This window comes from Macaca nemestrina, chromosome X (assembly GCF_043159975.1).
Source record: "Macaca nemestrina isolate mMacNem1 chromosome X, mMacNem.hap1, whole genome shotgun sequence".
In the NCBI taxonomy this organism is placed as follows: Eukaryota; Metazoa; Chordata; class Mammalia; order Primates; family Cercopithecidae; genus Macaca; species Macaca nemestrina.
The window spans coordinates 31184421-31203691 of record NC_092145.1 but is presented as its reverse complement, the minus strand read 5'-3'; the positions used below and the strand labels follow the sequence as shown (position 1 = coordinate 31203691).

The 19271-nt window shown below is 38.2% G+C and overlaps 1 protein-coding gene across 5 annotated transcripts in view; it reads right to left on the bottom strand.

Moving 5' to 3' along the window:
- The window catches only part of LOC105468440 (teneurin transmembrane protein 1), an 839487-nt gene that overhangs the window by 114189 nt on the left and 706027 nt on the right, over positions 1 to 19271 (bottom strand). For all 5 annotated transcript variants that reach the window (XM_071089007.1, XM_071089006.1, XM_024788669.2 and 2 more), the window contains 2 exons: positions 12180 to 12323; positions 5332 to 5581 (listed from right to left, as the gene is read on the bottom strand). In XM_071089007.1, coding sequence (XP_070945108.1) covers positions 5332 to 5581; positions 12180 to 12323 — 394 coding nt within the window. The remainder of the gene's footprint in view (positions 1 to 5331; positions 5582 to 12179; positions 12324 to 19271) is intronic.

The following is a 19271-nucleotide window of genomic DNA, read 5'->3' as shown; positions in this document are numbered from 1 at the left end:
CCCTTATCACAACTTACCCATCCTGTTTTAGGGCCCTGTTTTCAGCTAGCAGTCCCTTTGAAAAGCAATCTGATGAATGCATCCATATCGAGGGACTCATGAATGCTTTTAGCTTGATGAGCCATTCTAAAAGAGGTTCATGTTTTGGGAAATCTTAGAGATGCAATGTTTCAATTCAAAGGAACATATTTCTTAGAGTGAAATTTTTGGGCACCATGGAAGGCCAGTGAAGACGTCTTTGGGTGAGGAGGAGGGAATCCTTGAGTACCACTGCTAATACATGAGATCAAACTGGGGAGGTAACTACCTATTTCATCTACATGTAGTGCTTCTAGTATTTGTAGCTCCAATGCTGTTGACAAGAGGATGGTTCATGGCCATTTCTGAGATATTTGTAGAGCTCTCAAAGCTCCATTTCCATTTGTTCCTTCAGCGGAGAGCTCTACAAGTTCTCCTGCCTCTCAGCATTGTAACTGCCCCTAAATGGCTACTATTCCAGTTCTACTCCATTCCCAGTCAATGACAGGAATCAAGTCCAGAGCACAATGTATGAAATATTAAGCAGTTGCTGGAAAAGAAACAGGAAAATCTCAAGAGAAATTTTCATGTCACATTGACATTTGTTGAATCCAAATTACTTAAGATACCAAGAAGCATTTGCCAGGCTCTTATTTTCTTATCTCTTTCATTTTTAAAGGAAAGACAAAATAAATATCTAGAGAATAACGAAATCTTGAACAATAGCAGCATGAGGTTTTTATAAAGAATAAATCATTTCCAGTCATGCTTAATGGGTTTTCTAACAGAGTTGTGAAATTAGAAGATGAGAGGGGTACAGGGGGATATTACATATTTGAATTCTTGCAAAGCACTTGATATGGTGTCTCCTGTTTTTACTTATATAATTATCCCTGTTAGTTTCAGAAAACTTAAAAGTGGTCCTGAGGCTATAACAATTTAAAAAGTCAACTAAGTCATAATTGATGAGAAATAGTTGAAGGACTTGTAGATGTTTAGACTGAGGAAGAGAAAGCTCAGGAACCAATGACAGCTCCCCTCACACTTGTGAAAGTTTGTCAGGTAAAAGAGGGAAGTGACTTATGTACTGTTTTAGATGCTACTATTTGCCACTACCGAGTGAATTTTTCACAAAGGCAGATTTTGGCTGAATATAAGGAAGAATGTTCTAATGGAGCAGTCCAAAGATGCAATGGATCTTGAGAAGTACTAAAGCTTCCCGTGATTGAAAGAGATCAATGTAGAGACAACAAACATCAGGCATGGATTGGGCACAATTTTACACCTGATACCCTCATGGATCCTTCTAATACTAAGCTCACAAATCTGTGATGTCATTTTTGTTCTACTGAAATCTGTGGGTGTGTCTGCATATATATATGTATGTATACATATATATGTGTGTGCATACACACACATACATGCATATATATCTATCTATAGATATATAAATACAAGGAGCAAATCCCTAGTGAAACCAACACCTAAACTGTCCCACCTAGAAGTGAATCTATCTTAAAAATTTTTTCAAGGGATATATTTTTAAAGTGACAGAGGTTTAACTGTATGATCTTAAAAGCTTTCCTTCTTTATTATCTTACCTCAATCTCCCACTGGAAAGAAGCTTTAAGATGTATACATATGAATGAAATCTGCAGGAAACAGGCAAAGGGGTACTATATACTTAAATAATAAGAAATAATATTGTTTCTCTTGGCAGATTTCTAATGATAGTGATATTGCTGACTTTTCCTTTTCCTCCTTGTTCTACCAATGGGGGACTAGCTAGAGGAAATAAATGACTGGCAACCAATGAAAATGAAGTTATTTTTGAGGTCAGATGTTTCAATTGGAAAGAGTTCAGATCAATAGGGCTGAGGCAGAAAATGTCTACAGTCTTCCAATCTTCAAACTTCCAAGGACATCTGGAATTGTTTGGTGTGGTCCAATATGAAACAAAAGGATCTAGAAGGGCATCCATTAGGGGCAAACTATATGTCCTCCCAAAATGTCATCAAACTTTGGGCTGAGAGCTACACATCTGTGGATCTCTAAACAGGTTAAATTGTATGTGTCATGTAAGAGGATGTTCAAGTATAAACCTGAAGTCAATTTTATAGATAGGGAAGAGAACTACTAGAGAACACAGTAGATCATTTACATAATGAATAACCTGACAGGATCAAAATCTATAAGGCTTTCTATCCCATTCTATAATCATCTGTTGACAATATTGCTTCTCCATTCACAATTTTAAATACAACTAATAACATAATGGCTATATTAGTCTGTGTTTCCAGGAATCAGATGACTCAACCAAGAAAAGTGACTAATTTGCATAGTGCACAGAGCAATTAAATTAACTGATCTTAAGAAAAAAACTGGTACAAAGTGAGGTTTTTATCTAAATACAGTAGAATCAATGACCATTATGGTTCTTAAGATAGCACAGCCTTATTAAATCAACTTATTTCTCTGCAGGAAGTTTAAATTTGGAAAATTTATAAAGCAAATATATACATCCACAAATTATATGTACAATGTACAGTACACATATAGGCAACTGATCAGGATAGATGCTTTTTTTTTTTTTTAAAAAAAAGTGAATCTAATAAGAACTATATTAGTTTCTGAGTAAACATGACAGCTAATGACAGCTAATATGTGCTGACATAAACTGGTTTGATGGTTTTGACTATAGTCAAACAGTTAGGGAGTTACCTGTCAATTAGATCAAAATGGTCATGTATATTCAATTAGCTTATTTCTTTGATGGCCAATCACAGGAGTGTTGGAATAGAGAAGAAATAATTGCCTTTTCTCCTTGAACCTAATGCAGGGGATATTAAACATGAGTCTATAAAAGGGCTTCATCTACAGGGACTGGTTGCTGGTGGGGCAGTGGGAGGTAGGGAACTCTAAGGAAGGGAAAAAAATGCAATCCCTTAAATCATATATGCCATTTTGTGTTATTTTGTTTTTCCTAAGGAGGGGGGTCCATAGCCTTCAGTAGATTCTCAAAGGAATCTAACACTAATAAAAAAATGTTAAGAAGAACTACTCAAAAGGATCTCAACTCAGAAAAGCCGGTTAGCTTGAGAAAAGCTCTCAAGCTAAGCGAGAGAGCCTTGATGCGTGAATTCAAAGTGTGTCCATGCCTAAGTGAAGAGCTGAGACAATGAGACAAAACAGTGTCATGGAATAAGAATGAATAGAGGCATTGGATAGTACTTCAAACTGTCAGAAACTAATTTTTCTTTATACTGAGAAAATCAGTTTGCAATTAGGGTCCAAGTTATTCTATTTTATACTTCGAATGGCTTTGTGTTGAAGGTCATAAGGTACTTTGGACTAAAATGCAAATCTGTAAACTGTTAAGGATCCTTGACCAAGAGAGAATCTCATCAATGAATGACAATTGTTCCACTTTAGGTAGATTTACATTTAAATTACAAAGAAAAGGACTAAATTTAGCTAGAGTTTAAAAAATATTAATATAATTTTTTGTTTTGTTTTTGTAGATAATTTTACTGTTTTTCCTTTGAGGAGTTAGCTATATAGGGGTTAGCTATACAGGCTTTATAGGGTTAACTATGTAGACTCAGCAAGACAAGGTCTCTGTCTACCTGACAGTCTGGATGACTGGAAACATTCACATGTTGAATGAATTGTTCAGTGCTCCCATCCATATTTGGCATTACGTAGATAGAGCATCCCTAGGGTTTTGAAAACAATGTGGACTGTTGTATAAATCATTTCCACATCCAGGCATGCAACCAACCATCTGGGCCTTCCTGTTGACTTTCCAGTAAGTAGGTGCCCAAAGAGATGTGCTGCTAGAAATGACAAGTCGCCATGAGGTGTAACATCCTGAGGTACATGAACACTTGATTAGGGTAGGGTACTATGAATTAGTACCTCTCTAGACTCTCTAAAAGTGCTTTGTCTTTATTATAAAGTCTTAACTTTACAGTCTATTTTTTCATTAGCTAAGGGATTTAACAGCTTTCTTCCCTATGACAGCCTTTGCTATTATAATTAAGAAATGTATTAAAACTGGAGTGAATTAATGTGAAAAGTGGATGGGGCTTAGGACCAGAAGATTTCCCCAGCTAGGTGTGAGGGAAAAATTCAGTATTAGAAAATGGAGGTATATTCCATAACAAGCATGATAATCTGAAAATTTTTGAGAAATGCCCTTATGTATTCAAATTTACATGCTTGTGTGAAAGTAAGTGTTAAATGAAAATGACCCAAGACTTCTCATGTGTTTTAATTGGCTTTGATGATGCCATGTACATACGAGTTGCTCTATCAATGTCTCTGCTCTCCAGTCACTATATTTGATCACTATTTGTCAGGTCATTGAGGAGAAGCCTGAAGAAAAAACTGTTTTATGGAATAGTTCATAGGATAGCATCTAGATCTTCTGGAACATAGAGAAACTTTAAGCCAAATGTTCCAGACGCATGTGTAGGGAATACAGCTATCATAACTAATTAGAAAGAAGGCTCTACCAGTTTACCCAGGGGAAAGGAAACAGGTTTGTGTATTCTTAAGGAGATGGGAGTTGAAGCTTCCCTATTCTATAACTCCAGAAGATACACACTTGTGTCTTATAATCTCAGAAAGGGAAGAAATAAGCGAATTAAGCCACAGTCAATTTAGTCATAATCTTTGTGGAACTTCAGGATATGGAATACTAAAAGCTACGAATTCCTTACAAAAGGTGTCAAAATACTTTGTACTCTCAAGAAAATTATTAAACCGTGTGAGAAAATCTAAGATAAGTGCTTTAATTATCATGGGGTAGGGCTTTTAAGGGTAAAGAACCAGTTCTTCCTTCTTTATCATGCCATGAAAACCAGATTTCCATTTTCTTGTTTATGAAATGACCATTTCCAAAGATTGGAAATAAAAACTTACGAAGTTTAGCCTTTTGGATCAGACAGTATCTCTCCCAACTAGAATGGAATAGTTTTGATGAGTCTTCACAGTGGCCAGCAGTGAGTGAGTGACTTACTTGAGTGCTTGGAAGTATTGAGATCCATGTCAGTGTCAGCACTGTATACAGGGAAGGACATACATACAGGGATGTTAACACTTCCTGGTTCTCCAAAGTAGTGCTCAAAGGATCCTTCAAGTAGGAAGAGTGGGCACGTTGACCTTTGTCCCTATTCCTGCATCTTAACTCAGTGCTACAATAGGGGCAACTGCATTTTCTGCTTCTTCTGGCAATGCTTTGTCTTTTCATGTTATCTTGCTTTTTGCTTTATCTGCTAAGCAAATATATAGAGATTAGAGAAGACTTACCTCAATTCCAAAATACTAACGGAGTTCCCCGAGGGAAATATTCTCCTTACAAAATTGAAGTCGCCAACATACACACTGCCATCAGGGCCAGAAGCTAAGGCGACAGGAGCAAAGAGTTTGTTGTTGTGGGCTGGGCCATTGCAATTGGTGCAGGCTACACTCCTTTGGTGTCCATTACCCATTATGGTTGATATGACTGGGGGTTGCTGGGAAATGAACATATTTTCTCCATTCCCTTTATGTATGATTCCTAGATTCAAGGAAAACAAAAAGAGAATTTAAGAAAAGCAATTACCGCAAAATAATCTGTGCAATATTTTAATTTACTTTTCATCATTCAAAGCAGGAAGGAGCTTTGGCCTGGCATAAGAGAACCTGAGAATGAAACACACACTTTCCTCAGTTTTGTTTAATTGCATAACCACAACAAATAGTAGCATAATACTTTGCCTCAGTTTGTCCACCTGTGAAGTAGGGTAATGCAACCAGTCCTTATAATGTTGATTCTAAATGACTCAATAAAGCATTTGATGACTAACTTTTAATGACCTATTCACTCTGGGCTCTGTGAATCATCTGTGGCTACATTTCCATAACTGGCTGACTCTTTTCTGATGCCTAGCACATACCTGTCTGACTTCAAATTACCCTCACTATGAAACCGGTTCCTGAAAAGAGAATATCAGTCAATTTTAATATTAACCTTAGCAAAACACAATCAGGAAGGTAATCTACTTCTGTGAAAAGAAAAGAAATCCTACTGCTAGAATGTACTTCAAAGATATATGAAAGAAACTTGAATTTTCCACTCTTTTGGACCATATCACACTATCATCAGTGCAGGAAATAGAGATACTGACTTATGAAAATGCTTTGCAGACATTCTGTGTGGGCAATCTCATCCATACCCACAGCTTTAACTCCCATTTCTATATGCTGAAACTTTCTCCCATCCAGAGAGTTCTTAACTGACATGCAATTTCCTTCTAGACCTTTTTACTTGGACCCCCCATAATTACCTCAGACTCAAACATATAAAAACTGAACTCACTATTTTTCTGCAACCCCTCCCAAACCCCGCTCTTCCTCTTGTGTTCCCTAATCATCTTGTGAGTGGTCGTACCATGCATACAATTACCTAAATTGGAAATCTAGATATCACCATGGCTCTTCTTTCCCCCCATTCTTGAAACCTGATTAATCATTAACTCCCATTGAGTCTATCCCTTAAAATGTGTTGAAACCAGTTTCTTCTTCACTATTCCCACATTAGTTTAGTTTTTCTTAACTTCTTGGTCTCTTGGTCTCCATGCATACCCATTTCCAGATCTTCATCCCCACTCTTGCCATAGAGATTATTTCAGTCTGTGGCTTAATACCTTTCAATAGCTCCATATCCCTTTAGGATAAAGGGCACATTCCTTATTGTTAAGACATACAAAGTCCTTCATGATTTGGCCCTTGACTACTTCTTCAGTCTCCCCTCTCATCATGCTTTCATCTATATCCTGAGATCTAGCCAGAACAAACTACTTATGGTTACTTTCACCTACTTCCATTCCTCTATGTTTTTGTCCATGCTATTATCTTTATCTTGAATGCCTTCCTCATCGTGTCTGCTTGGGGAAGTTCTATTCATCCTTTAAAGCTCAGCTCAAGTTTTCCTCAATGCTCCATCAAGGCAGAGTCAGTTACTCCCTCCTCTGTGTGCCCATAGTTTGTTTTACATAGCTCTGTTACAACATTTATCACATTGTGTGATACAGTTTTTATTACTTCTCTGTCTTTCTCATTAGAACATGAATGAGCTCCTTGAAGGCAGATCCTCTTTCTTACTCCTTTCTGTATTTTAGTGCCAATCCCTGTGGCCAAATCATTATAAGTGCTCAGTAAATGTTGAAAATAGGCTTTGAGTTTCTCATAGTTTCCTTGTCTAAATTCCAATGATTTTGCAAGCCTGCTGAGCCTGGGCAGAAAATCCAAGGAATAAGTACTGCTGTGCTAAATAGCTCAAGTCAGCCCAGAATGAGCCAGGGCAGGTGAAACATCCATGTTGTGGGAAGGCATGCCCATGTGTCAGACTGAAGTCACTGATAGCAAATGAATGAATGCAGTTATATGGTTAAGCCTTATTTTTTTCTCCCTTTCCCCCTGCTGTCTATCTCCTTGCATTGCCTATTATTCTCCCTAAACATTTCCTGAAATGTCTCCTTATTTTTCTTCCAACTTTTGGTACCACAGTCCTACCATAGAAACTATTGATCACTCTGAGGTAGGAATATTGCTGGCAAAAATAAACAAGTGGGTAAAACATGCTACAATACCATGGTGGCAATACATGGTTGGAAAGAGCCTTCCAGCAAACAGAAATCCCATCCGTCATATAGTATTTGGATTTCAAATTTAAGTATTTTTACTTTTCCTTCCAGGGCGATTTCTGGCTACTTTTCCAACATATGATTTGCAGGAGCAGCTGTGAGTTTATGCCCTAACAAATTGGTCTTTTATTGCAGAACTGTGAGATTTCTTGAGGATCACTACTTTCTTATTATTTTATTAATAACTTTATTAGGTAGTAGAGACCTTTCTTAAGATTTAGAATAGTTAATTAAGTAAGATTAACAGGACTGAATTTCATTTCCCAAAAAACATTTAGTTGCAGTGTGGTCAGTATTATAATTCAAATAAATTAGGAGGAGGTGAATGAGAACTGGAATGACAGTTGTACAACACCATTGAAGAGAAATCTCTTGATGATTGCTAACAGAATATTCTACAAACGAGACTATGATATGTTCTTTAATAAATGAGGAAACCGCTGTTTAGCATGTCAGTATTTCAGCAATGCACTGTAGTGTATATCATTCAAAAATCTTTCCAATTATTGGCTTGGAAATACCAGATTTGCTATTAACATCTATTTTCACAGGTAGATCTCCATTTTTTAAATATCAATATAATGGTATAGTTAACAATTACCCTCAAAATGACATGTTATTACCAGCCTCCTGGCAATTTTAAAACTAAAGATGGCTATTCTAAACCATTCTTCTAAGCCTGCAATTCTAAAACTCCTCTTTTCTATTAGAAAGCCCAACACTCCATCAAAGAAGAAGAATGATTAAAGGAAATAAAACATAAGGCAATGTACTTTCTGATTACATCTCAACAATTGATGTCTGGCTTTCATGCAAGGTACTAAAGTGCCCGTGTACTGAAATTACCATTCCTGTTTAAAGCTGAAGCAATCAAAACAAAAATAGGCAATCCCCTTTTGTATTGCCCTGGAAAAATAGATCATTTTGAAGGGTGTTTTTGTTGTTTCAAGAATCTGTTTAACCTTCCATTACACAGAACCAGGGCATACCATCTAGCAACCATGATTTAATATCAATTCTTTTGCAAAATGTTGCTTTGAAAATATTTTGTTTATGTTCCTAGAAATCTTGATCAATTACTGCTGCCTCCTTTCCAGTTTCTTCTGCCACACATGCTCATTTTGAAAAGGGAATCAAATGATCCTAGGACAACACACATTATTTATGTGAAGGCCAACTTCCTGCTAAGGATTGGGCGTCTTATTTACAGTTAACGAAACCCCACTGAATGGGGCCTACTGCACATTTTATCTTCAAAGTTTTCCTTTTCTTTGCCAAAAAGCCAAGTCCACTGTATAATAAGGTAAGCACACTTTTAAACATACTAGTCATACCCTCTTGCTACTTTGTTCAGAACTTCTTTTGATGTTTATAAATATGTCTGAAATAAAAAATCTCCTTGAAAGCCAGTGGGTGGTGCTTTATGCTGATTTCAAGGAAGAAACCATTTTTCAGATTTATGAACAACAAAGAGACACAACACATATTTCTCTCAGTACTTGACTGAGTGGATATAAACACAAACTGGGAGGTATGCCAGTGTGATCAATGGATATTTACTTCTCCTCCCAGTAAAACCATTTGTCGGCAAACTACTGGCTTATTTTGGAGGATAAGTTAAAAGAAATTCTTTACCAATTTTGAGACAGATGACAATACCCAGTTAGTGCCCTAGATTGTTCTTTTTGATAATTTTAGACACTCAACTGGCAGGAAACCCTAGGGGATATGTTTGAGAAAAGATATAGCAAACAAATAGTTTAGTTCTGTAACAGATATGCACAACTTTCTTATAATTTTAAAGAACTGAGTTTTCTTAAAATGAATGAATATACCCTCTTTATAATCACTAAGAAGATGTACTTAAAAGGAATAATGTTGAAAACCACAAGTTTCTGGTGCTTTTATCTCAGTGAAAATCAGAACCATCTTTATATACCAGGTCTAATATTTGGGAAACAATTCTCCACAACCAATGGTTAATTGTCAGGTAATATAATTGCAGCAACGGAAATGACAAAAGGTCTGAAAACACTGCCTGCTAGAAACTACCCATTGCATAATGATTTTGGAGCCAAAGAAAACTGAGGAATAGAATGGCAGCAGACATCCAGTCTAATTACAGGTGTCTTTTTAACTAGTGAGAGGAAACTGGGGGAAGATAGATTCTTGTTTTTAATCTGCTATCTGTCTCTGATCAAAAAAGCAGGATGCCTAAAGAGTTACGTTTTTCCCAGAGAGAAGTGGAGTGGGGGAATTTGGAGAGACGTTGCTCTTGCCTTAATCAGTCAGAAAAGACTGTCTGACCCGAGGGGGAAAGAGCATTGCTTTCTAAATTGGTCTTCCCAAAGCTGCTCCGTCACACTTATCATTCCTGCCTCTAAAACTGCCTTTGTGGGTGGGATTTAGACTTCGAAAACATCCCAAGAGAGGTTTTCGTGTCCAAGGTCAGGCTGAAAGGCAGCAGCAGAGCTGGCTTCAGATCTGTTTCCTGGCAAGTGTGATGAGTTCTTGGTTGGAAATACGCGTCTACAAATGAGATGATAAAATGAACAAATGTTCCTTTTTAAAAACCTATCCAAAGGAAGGCTTCTTTCTCAGAATAAATTTCTCAGAAAGGTAGAAACACAAAGCAGATTTAGTGGGGCTGTGAATGAGCACACACAATCTTTTGGGGGTGATAAAAATATTCTAAAACTGGGTTGTGGTGATGGTTGCACAACTACAAATTTACTAAAGATCATTGAAGTGTATACTTATAATGGGTAAATTTTATGATGTATAAATTATACTTCAATAAAGCTGTTAAAAATTCTCAGAAATAACTTGATGCCTATTACCTAAAATCTAATTACTGGTGAATTAGGGGTGGAGATAACACATTTGCGGAAATCAGGGGGGCCCCAAAGCCAACTTTCTGAATGACTCCCTTCTGTTCTGAATGTTTCAAGTCTGTGTGAAGCAAATGGTAAGAGGATACAAGACTGGGAGCACACAGCTGGGGGCTGGCTCGATTGAGGTCATTTCCCACTTTGTGTTTAATGTCAATGACAGGCATTTCAAAGAGACAATCCATACAAGCCAATAAAAGTGAGTGGAAAAGAAACGGCTGCTTAAAATGTCAAACTCTTTCAAATCAAAACAAAAAACCTAATAATTTAATAAGTGGCATCTGCCCTTTCATTTTTGTACTTTTAAAACTGTGGCTTTCCTTTTGACAACAGAAAAAAAGTTGACATTTTATATCTCATCCTGAATCTTTGCTCTTAAAAAAATAAACTGTTTGATACGGAATTCAGAATCTTCCTTGAAGGAGGGGAAAGAGGTATAATGGGGCATACAGCAATAGACTCATTCACCTTCAGAGTCCCACACTGAGACTGTAGTAGGCGGTCTCTTTCTATGGTTGAAGTAAATCTGGTTAGCTTTGCCATTCAAAATTTCTCAGCCTGTGGGGCTCGTTGACATAGCTGATTTGACTATGGTACAGATGAAGTGATATCATGGGTGTGATTATAAAATGGATCTCTTAGCTTTGGTCAGTTCATGGCCTTATAAGATCGCCTGGCCTTAGCCACCTGTTCCACAAAGTTAAGATGGATACAAGGATGGCTGGATGGAAGTGTGTAGGGGCCTCAACACATTCTGATCCCCAATTCTGGAAAAATTACCCAAAGTACATGTCCTACTATAGCTTGTTCAGAATCTGTCTCTTTAGATGAAAAGGGATATGATTCCACAGTAGACGTTCAGAGGAAAGCTATATGAAAACACCAGTGACGGGTTTCCCACTAAGATGCAACAGGAGGTGAAGGAACTTGGATGAAGGAGTTATAACCAGGGTAGCAAACTCAGTTTGTCTGGGAAAAGCACAAACTCAGGGGCCACCTCTGCTCCCTTCTCCTGATTTATTTAACATTTAAATTGCAAACAAGGAGAAGAGCAGGGAGAGTGGTCCAAAGAAGGGACAGATTAAGATGAGAGTGTTGTCATTCTTACCACACTAAGAGTAATTCAAAATAGAATTATTACATTTGAAAGGAAATGTACTAATGCGGTCATCTCTAAGTAGTAGTCTTTTTTTTTTTTTTTTTTTTTTTTTGAGACGGAGTTTCACTCTGTCGCCCAGGCTGGAGTGCAGTGGCGCGATCTCGGCTCACTGCAAGCTCTGCCTCCCGGGTTCACGCCATTCTCCTGCCTCAGACTCCCGAGTAGCTGGGACTACAGGCGCCCACAACCGCGCCCGGCTAATTTTTTGTGTTTTTAGTAGAGACGGGGTTTCACCGTGGTCTCGATCTCCTGACCTTGTGATCCGCCCGCCTCGGCCTCCCAAAGCGCTGGGATTACAGGCGTGAGTATTCTTACAAGTAATTTTTATCTTGTACTTTCCAAATTTTCTGCAATGAATATGTATTATACAGCATTAGGAAAGTGAAAGTAGTATTAATAAAAATTTAAAAAGCTACTTACCACTTTGAGGATTCAAAATGTGATGCTTATTCAAAGACCAGCCTCCTAGGTTAGAAGCATCCATCTCAAAACCTTGTAAAACGACTGTCCTTTGCTCCCAGAGAATAAAGTCAGGGCATGTTTCATATTCATATCCCACAGATACTGCAGACAAAGAGTTAACAGCACATTAGAAAATTGTAAAATATTTGCTTCATGTTTATACTAGTTGACAATTCTGTGGATATTACATTGGCTACTGAATTCTGATTAGAGTTGAAATTTGACTGCAAATTTCTTTCACCTAGCACAGTACAACTTGCATCTAGCATAGCATTGGTCACTTAAAAGCGATCAGTGCATATTGGATAAATATAAGAAGGAGTGAGTAAATAAATGCTCTTATTAGGTCGGTACCATATGTTTATGGACATTAAGCTTTATTTTGGGCTTTTGGGTTGGAGGCTATGCTGTAAAACTGAAGAGAGTCACTTTCTGCAGGATTAAGCTGTGGTAGTATAATTTCTCACCACCTTTGTAGGAGAAGAGCAGGTAGGGCTAGTTTTTTACCACTATAGTGAAAAATGCACTCAGGAAGCTGCCTTTGGAGTACTAGGTCACTTATACAGCAAACAACTACATGTGAAACTAATAAAAATGGATTTGCCTAATTTATGTTTTCCTGTGGTAACTGGCTTTTGGTTTGCTGAGAAGACTAAGTTTGCTTAGAGTGATGCAAGTGTAAATTCCACTTTGTGCACATTATGTTTTGGTTTCCGCATATAACTAACCAATGGGACATCACCCAACATTTGGCTTCAACTGCTATGCAGCACAGATGTTGTGCATTAAACTTGGAACCCTGGTATGCCACTGAAATGGGAAATGCAGAATGTGGTAGCTTGAGTGTCTTTGCGCTACTGAACTATGTATAGCTCAAGTATACCAAGTCCTAGCCATTTTCCCTTTTGGTAAACCTGCTTACCTGTTGGAACTCCAGATTTCTGATTCTTAAATTTACAATGCTTTCTATCCTCATAATGTTCTAAGCCTGAGAACACTGGCTCATTATACTGCATATCCTGAAGCGACTTGCCTCCTTTCTGGCAGCTTAAAATAGCCCCTGTTGGTCTGTGGTCTGCCATTGCTTTCGAGTACCTGCCTCTACCTGACTCTTTAGATGCCCCTGAAGAGCTCAGTCCTTCCTTTGTTATTTGGTTATGAAAACTGGAAATGAAAATGGGTGCTTAAACAATGCCAAACCATAGGTCCAAAAGTGAAAAAATAAAGTCAACTAGTTTTGGTTTTTGGCATTAGGTGAAGGGAAAAGATGGTAATTTTAGTCAAACTGATTTGTGTGTTCATGTGCATGTGTGTGTGAGCACATTCACAGACAAGCCAAAAGTCCCTGTAATCACAAATACCCAACTCTCTGAGTTTGTGGATCATTTGTGGCCAATTTTAAATTGCAGGCAGGCTTCTTTTTGTCCTCCACTCTACCAAAACTTATAATAGGGATCAGGTCCATCTTCATGGGTATGACCCATGTTTAGGAGGGCTCCACACTTGGTTCAATGCTCTCCAGTCACTGTCTTGACATTTGTAATACTTTTTAAACAAGTGGCTCTGTATTTTCCTTTTCATTTCACTGGGACCTGCAAATTATGTAGCCATTCCTGGCGGGGATGCCCTTCTATTAGCCATCAGCTGGTAAAGACTCATGAAATGCAGACTCATTTTAATATTATCCTCAACCAAGCATTATTAGCAAAGGAGGCCAATGGACGCGGGGCGGGGGATGAAACTAATCATCTCTGCCAATGCTGTTCTCTATTAACAGTGGAAATAGACTCTCAGAGGAGAAAGGAATCTCAAAGATAATCTAGTTCAAGTTACACTTACGGTACAAATCAATACTGTCTACAGTCTCCCTGATATCTCATACAGCCCTTCTACTTGCAAAAACAACTCTGGTAAAGTGCAAAGAGTTGGTTTTGGACCAAGAGTCAGAAAAGACTTCAACTCTCAGGTCTATCATTAACTAGCTGTGTGGGCTCAGGCAAGTTATTCTCCATCTCTGGAGTTGGGCTTTTCATTGGTAGCATAGTGGGAGGGAGTGACTAGAATTGGTGGTTCTTAGATGCTTTTGGGTCAGGGAATACTTTGTTGTGAATCTAATTAAAGTTATGGACATTCTTCCTAGAAAAATGCATATGCATACAAAATTTTGTATATAACTTTAGGCAGTTCACTGACTTTCTGAAGTCCAAATAAAGATCTCAGATCAAAGACAACTGTAGTAGACAATCCTTTTAATCCTTCTTTAGTACTAACACTGTAAATTTCATTCTTTCTAGATTACATTTGATAACTTCTGGTTGAGGATCAAACCCCAAAGCCAAATAGAACACTGAATCTTATGCTGGAAAAATCAGGTGGTTAGAGAGCACACTGAGGGCCATGTTGGTGTGTAGGATAACACAGCTTCTGCTTCTCCTGCCAACATTTAAAAGTCTTGATTAATAAATAATCACAATGACAATAATTACAAGTTCCCTTAAAGCCATCATCTCCTTCCCCACAGTGCTCCTGGCAATTACTGGATCTGCCTTCTGTACATTGTAAGTCTGGTGAGCTCTCCTAGAATCCCTCCTCCGGAAGGTGATTGTGCAGTTTTGCAAATAAGTAGTGTGCCCTGGTGACCTGTGATGGTGGTTTGGAGCCTGCTTTTTCTCTCTCAGTAACAGTTAAAGATCCTCCCAACTCTGCAGCAGGAAATGCTTACATAAAGCATCAATTAAGGAGTTCTCAGGTAATGAGACATACGTATTCTTTTCACCTCCTCCTATCTGCTCTCTGAATTGCTCTCCAGTCCACAACAAAAAAGTGCATTGGCTGCAAACCTCACAATTATATTACTTTTTTTCCCCAGTCACAGCAAACAGCAACAAGGCAACCACTTACTAAGTTCCCTCTAATTTTTATTAGATTTACTTTCCCCCAAGAAAGCTCTATGAGCTAATGAAGTTATAATTTATATTTAAGACTTGTCCAAAATTTCCAGCTGACTTTAATGAGAATAGCTGTGTGTCGGGGTATTTTCATATGTGGTTCCTTGCTCAGGGTAACAAGGCAAAGTTTCTTTCTGACAGCAGCCCACTTTAACATAATCCTGGAACTTGCAATCAGCTTATGAGAAGGCAAATGTTTCACCCCATGGAGCTTCTCTCCAAGCTCACAAGAACTAGCAAATACAATAGCAACTAATCCTAGACTTTCTGTCATGGAAGCAGACTATAATGTACTAAATGCCTACTTTTTTCATATAATTAAATATAGGGGAAAAAAGGTTATACTGGAGCTGGCACTGAAAACGCTGTCTTGACACTATGCTCTGCCTGACACTATGACAGCTGAGCCTCAGCTAAATAAGCACAGTGGACCACTACCATTTCCTAGGCAGCCTGTTGTCTATCACGTCTGATCATCAACATAGCATGGTACAGGGCACAGATTCAGTCTCTAGCACTCTGGAGTAGGGCCTAGGGAGAAGAGTGTAATAGAAAGGAAAAAGAAAATTCATCAACATCGCAGAGAAGCTGTAGAAAGTAGACTAGACTCGCAGTGAGCAGGAATAAGTGGATAAGGGGTCCTGGACTACACTTCCCAGGGATTAGCATAATGGGTTCATGCTGGTGTGCATATATTGAGAAGGCAGTCAAGAGAGAGTAATTATTATGGAATAATACTTTCTCTGAGCCATGTGATCACCTCCCTTGTGACTCTTCTAATTCCATATGGATTTCTGCCTTCCTGTATTCTCTCCTCCACCTCCACACAGAGATATTAACAGAATGTTCAATAACCAAGAGTCACTAATTGTCAAGATAGTCTTGTTACTTTTGCAGAAGATTCTATCCTCTGGTCACAGGACTGCACCTCTGACTTCACTGTTAGTCATCTTGCAAATATTACACTGGCTTGTAAAGAAGACTGAGTAAAAAATTGTAGCTTGCTCCTCCAAAGCCATTTGACATTGGAAAAATGACTGAATGTTCATTCTGCTTATCAGAGCAGCAGCATTTGTATGACATGGGGATGGCAAGAAGGCTGAGGGTCACGGCGTCTCTGATAACCTAGTTTAGCTACTGTGACATTCATCTATAAGGGCTAGGATAGGAGATTGACATTAAGTAGCCAAGGTAAAGGTGCCATGCAGTGAAGCTGATGTGTGAAATATGACAAGATTAAGCAGATGACTTTCAACAGCTTCAGGCTAAGGCTTCAGAATTTATAATGGTTGCATTTATGAAGGCAATATATAATTAAAAGTAGTCTGATAGTCAATGTGAGAAATTTACATGTTACCTTCATGAACTCAGGGAACATCTAAAAATAATTTCATGATATTTAAAAGGTACTTAGTGACAAGATTAAAATCTTCTTCTCCAAAAGGAATTATTGAATATAACAGTAAATATTTTCTATTATTTTAAAATACAAGATAAATGCAAAAACAAAAACAACAGCAAAAGACAAAAAACCTAAAGAACCAAATGAAGGCCATGGCAACAACAGACCAATACTATGTAGACAAAATGCTATCTATTTAAAACAAGTACCTGCTCTCAGAGATTCTTCTATCTTTCCCTATTCTCTAGTGATTTATCGTAGGATAAGATGAGCCCAGAGGCTCCTCAATTTGACACACTGCCCAGTGGCCTGAAATGCTTTGTTTATCTATTATTCCTAGCTTACTAAGAGTGTCAGAATCAGGTGTTGAATTTTCATCAAGTGTCTTTTCGGCACTTACAGACATATTCACATAGTTTTCCCCTTTAATCTGTTAAGACAGTGAATTATAGCAATAGATTTCCCAATGTTGAACCATTTTTCTTGTCCTAAAATAAACTTTACCTGGACATGATGTATTATCCTTTCAGTGAATCACTGGATTTGGTTTGGCAATCCCTTACTTGAGATCTTTACCCTACCTATTTACAAAAATAAGGGTTAAACATGATAGTGTTAGAGTGAGGTAGTTGAATGAAGAGAAAGTACAGGTAGGAAATTAAAATAATCCAAGAGTGAGATAGCTATGCAACACTTTTGCCAAGAGGTTACATACAGTAAAACCTAATATTACGAGATTTTTTTTTCTGGCTGCTTTGTCCAAGTCTAGCTGTATAAAAGCCAACATGGATAACCTATATTGCCACCAAAGGCAGAGTGATACACTGGCTCATGAAAAACATTTGTGAGTGCCTTTGTGTACTTGGGCACTGCTCTCCTCTCTCTGGGCAGACCCACCTTTCCATTACATAGGCAAGGCTAAGGGATCACCCTGATCCTCTGTCGGTATTCATTTCTTTGTTCGGTCATTCAACAAATATGCAATATTTCATGGGTACCTCTTGTTGACAGGCAGTTTGTGGGGCACTGGGGATATGAGGTTGAACAAGACAGCATCCCTTCCCCCAGCGGAGGTTATATTCTAGTGGGAAGAACAAATATAAAAGTAAAACAAATACACACACACACACACACACACATTGTAATAAAGGTTATGATGGGAAAATGCTGAGCATTATGAGACAGTGCAACCAGGAAATTTATGTTGAACTGTGGAGGCAAGGAAAAGCCTCTTTACCAAGAAGAGGTTTACCTTTATAGGGAAGGGCATTCTAGGCAGAGAGAGTGGCATGTGTGGAAGGCCTTGAGACTTGGTAGCTTTGAGAAATTTAAAGAAGGTCAGGGTGGCTAGAGAGTCAGTTTCTCTCCAGTGCATCAAAAACAAGTGAAGAACAACAACCTTCCCTGTCCCTACCCAGTAAAAAATTGTAAGATTACTATCCCCTAGCAGTATTTAGGCATATTTTGGGGGAAGTAAGGGGTTTTGGAAATAGACTCACCTTGAAAATGGACTGGCTATCCTTTGAAACAATGTGATTGATTAAAAGGGATTCAATATTGTGATGGAAAGTGAGGTGCTGTTATTCAATGATGCAGCAAACCTTCACCAAGCTGCTCTATGTGCCAGGCAGGTGATCTGTGAAGCACTGGAGATATACTGAATATTATACAGGGCAGGATAATTTTTCATGTGAGAGAAGCCACACCTTGAAGGATTACCTACTTTCTGGAATTTTTTCATTTTTTCATTTTTTAGACAGAGTTTCACTCTTGTTGCCCAGGCTGGAGTGCAGTGGTGTGATCACAGCTCATTGTAACCTCCGCCTCCCAGGTTTAAGCGATTCTCCTGCCTCAGCCTCCCGAGTAGCTGGGATTACAGGCATGCACCACCACTCCTGGCTATTTTTTAAATTATTATTATTTTTAGTAGAGACGGGGTTTCACCATGTTGGCCAGGCTGGTCTTGAACTCCTGACCTTAGGTCATCTACCCGCCTTGGCCTCCCAGAGTGCTGGGATTACAGGCATGAGCCACCGCGCCCAGCCTACTTTCTGGAATTTTTATCAATGGTCTCCCTAATAATTACCACAAAATAATATGCCTTGCATTTGTATAATACATAACAATTAAATATGTTTTTGTGCATATGATCTAATTTGAAGACTCAAAAACTCATGAGGAAACTACATTTACTCCAGTTTGATAGATATCATAGAGACTCAAAGAAATGAAGTTATTAAGTCCAAGGTTGCATGGCTAGTAAATGGCAGAGCCAGAGCTCACACCCAGCAACTCATAGGCAAATGTTTTCATCTTCTATGCTAGATAACAGCTATTAAGGGGGAAGACCCACAATTCAGTAGTGCTAAATAAATAACTTTTTATTTTTTCAGAATTTAAGGGACAAGGACTGGAAGCTAGGGTAACCTTGAAGTAGAAGTGCCATGTAACCCAAATGGCCAAAAATGGTGCTTGGTTATGTTGTTTTCTTGATGTAATTATTAACAGTATCTCCTTTTACTCTCAAAAGGATCTGGTTTGAATGATAAATTATGTGGTCACCCAATGTTGAAAGGATACCTCCGTAGTCCCCTCTGATATGGGTTGATAGAGGGGACCAGAAGACAAGAACAGTCATAAATGCTGATCTGGAAAATAAGTCACATGGTTTGATAAGTCATTTAATTTTTCTGTTTCTGG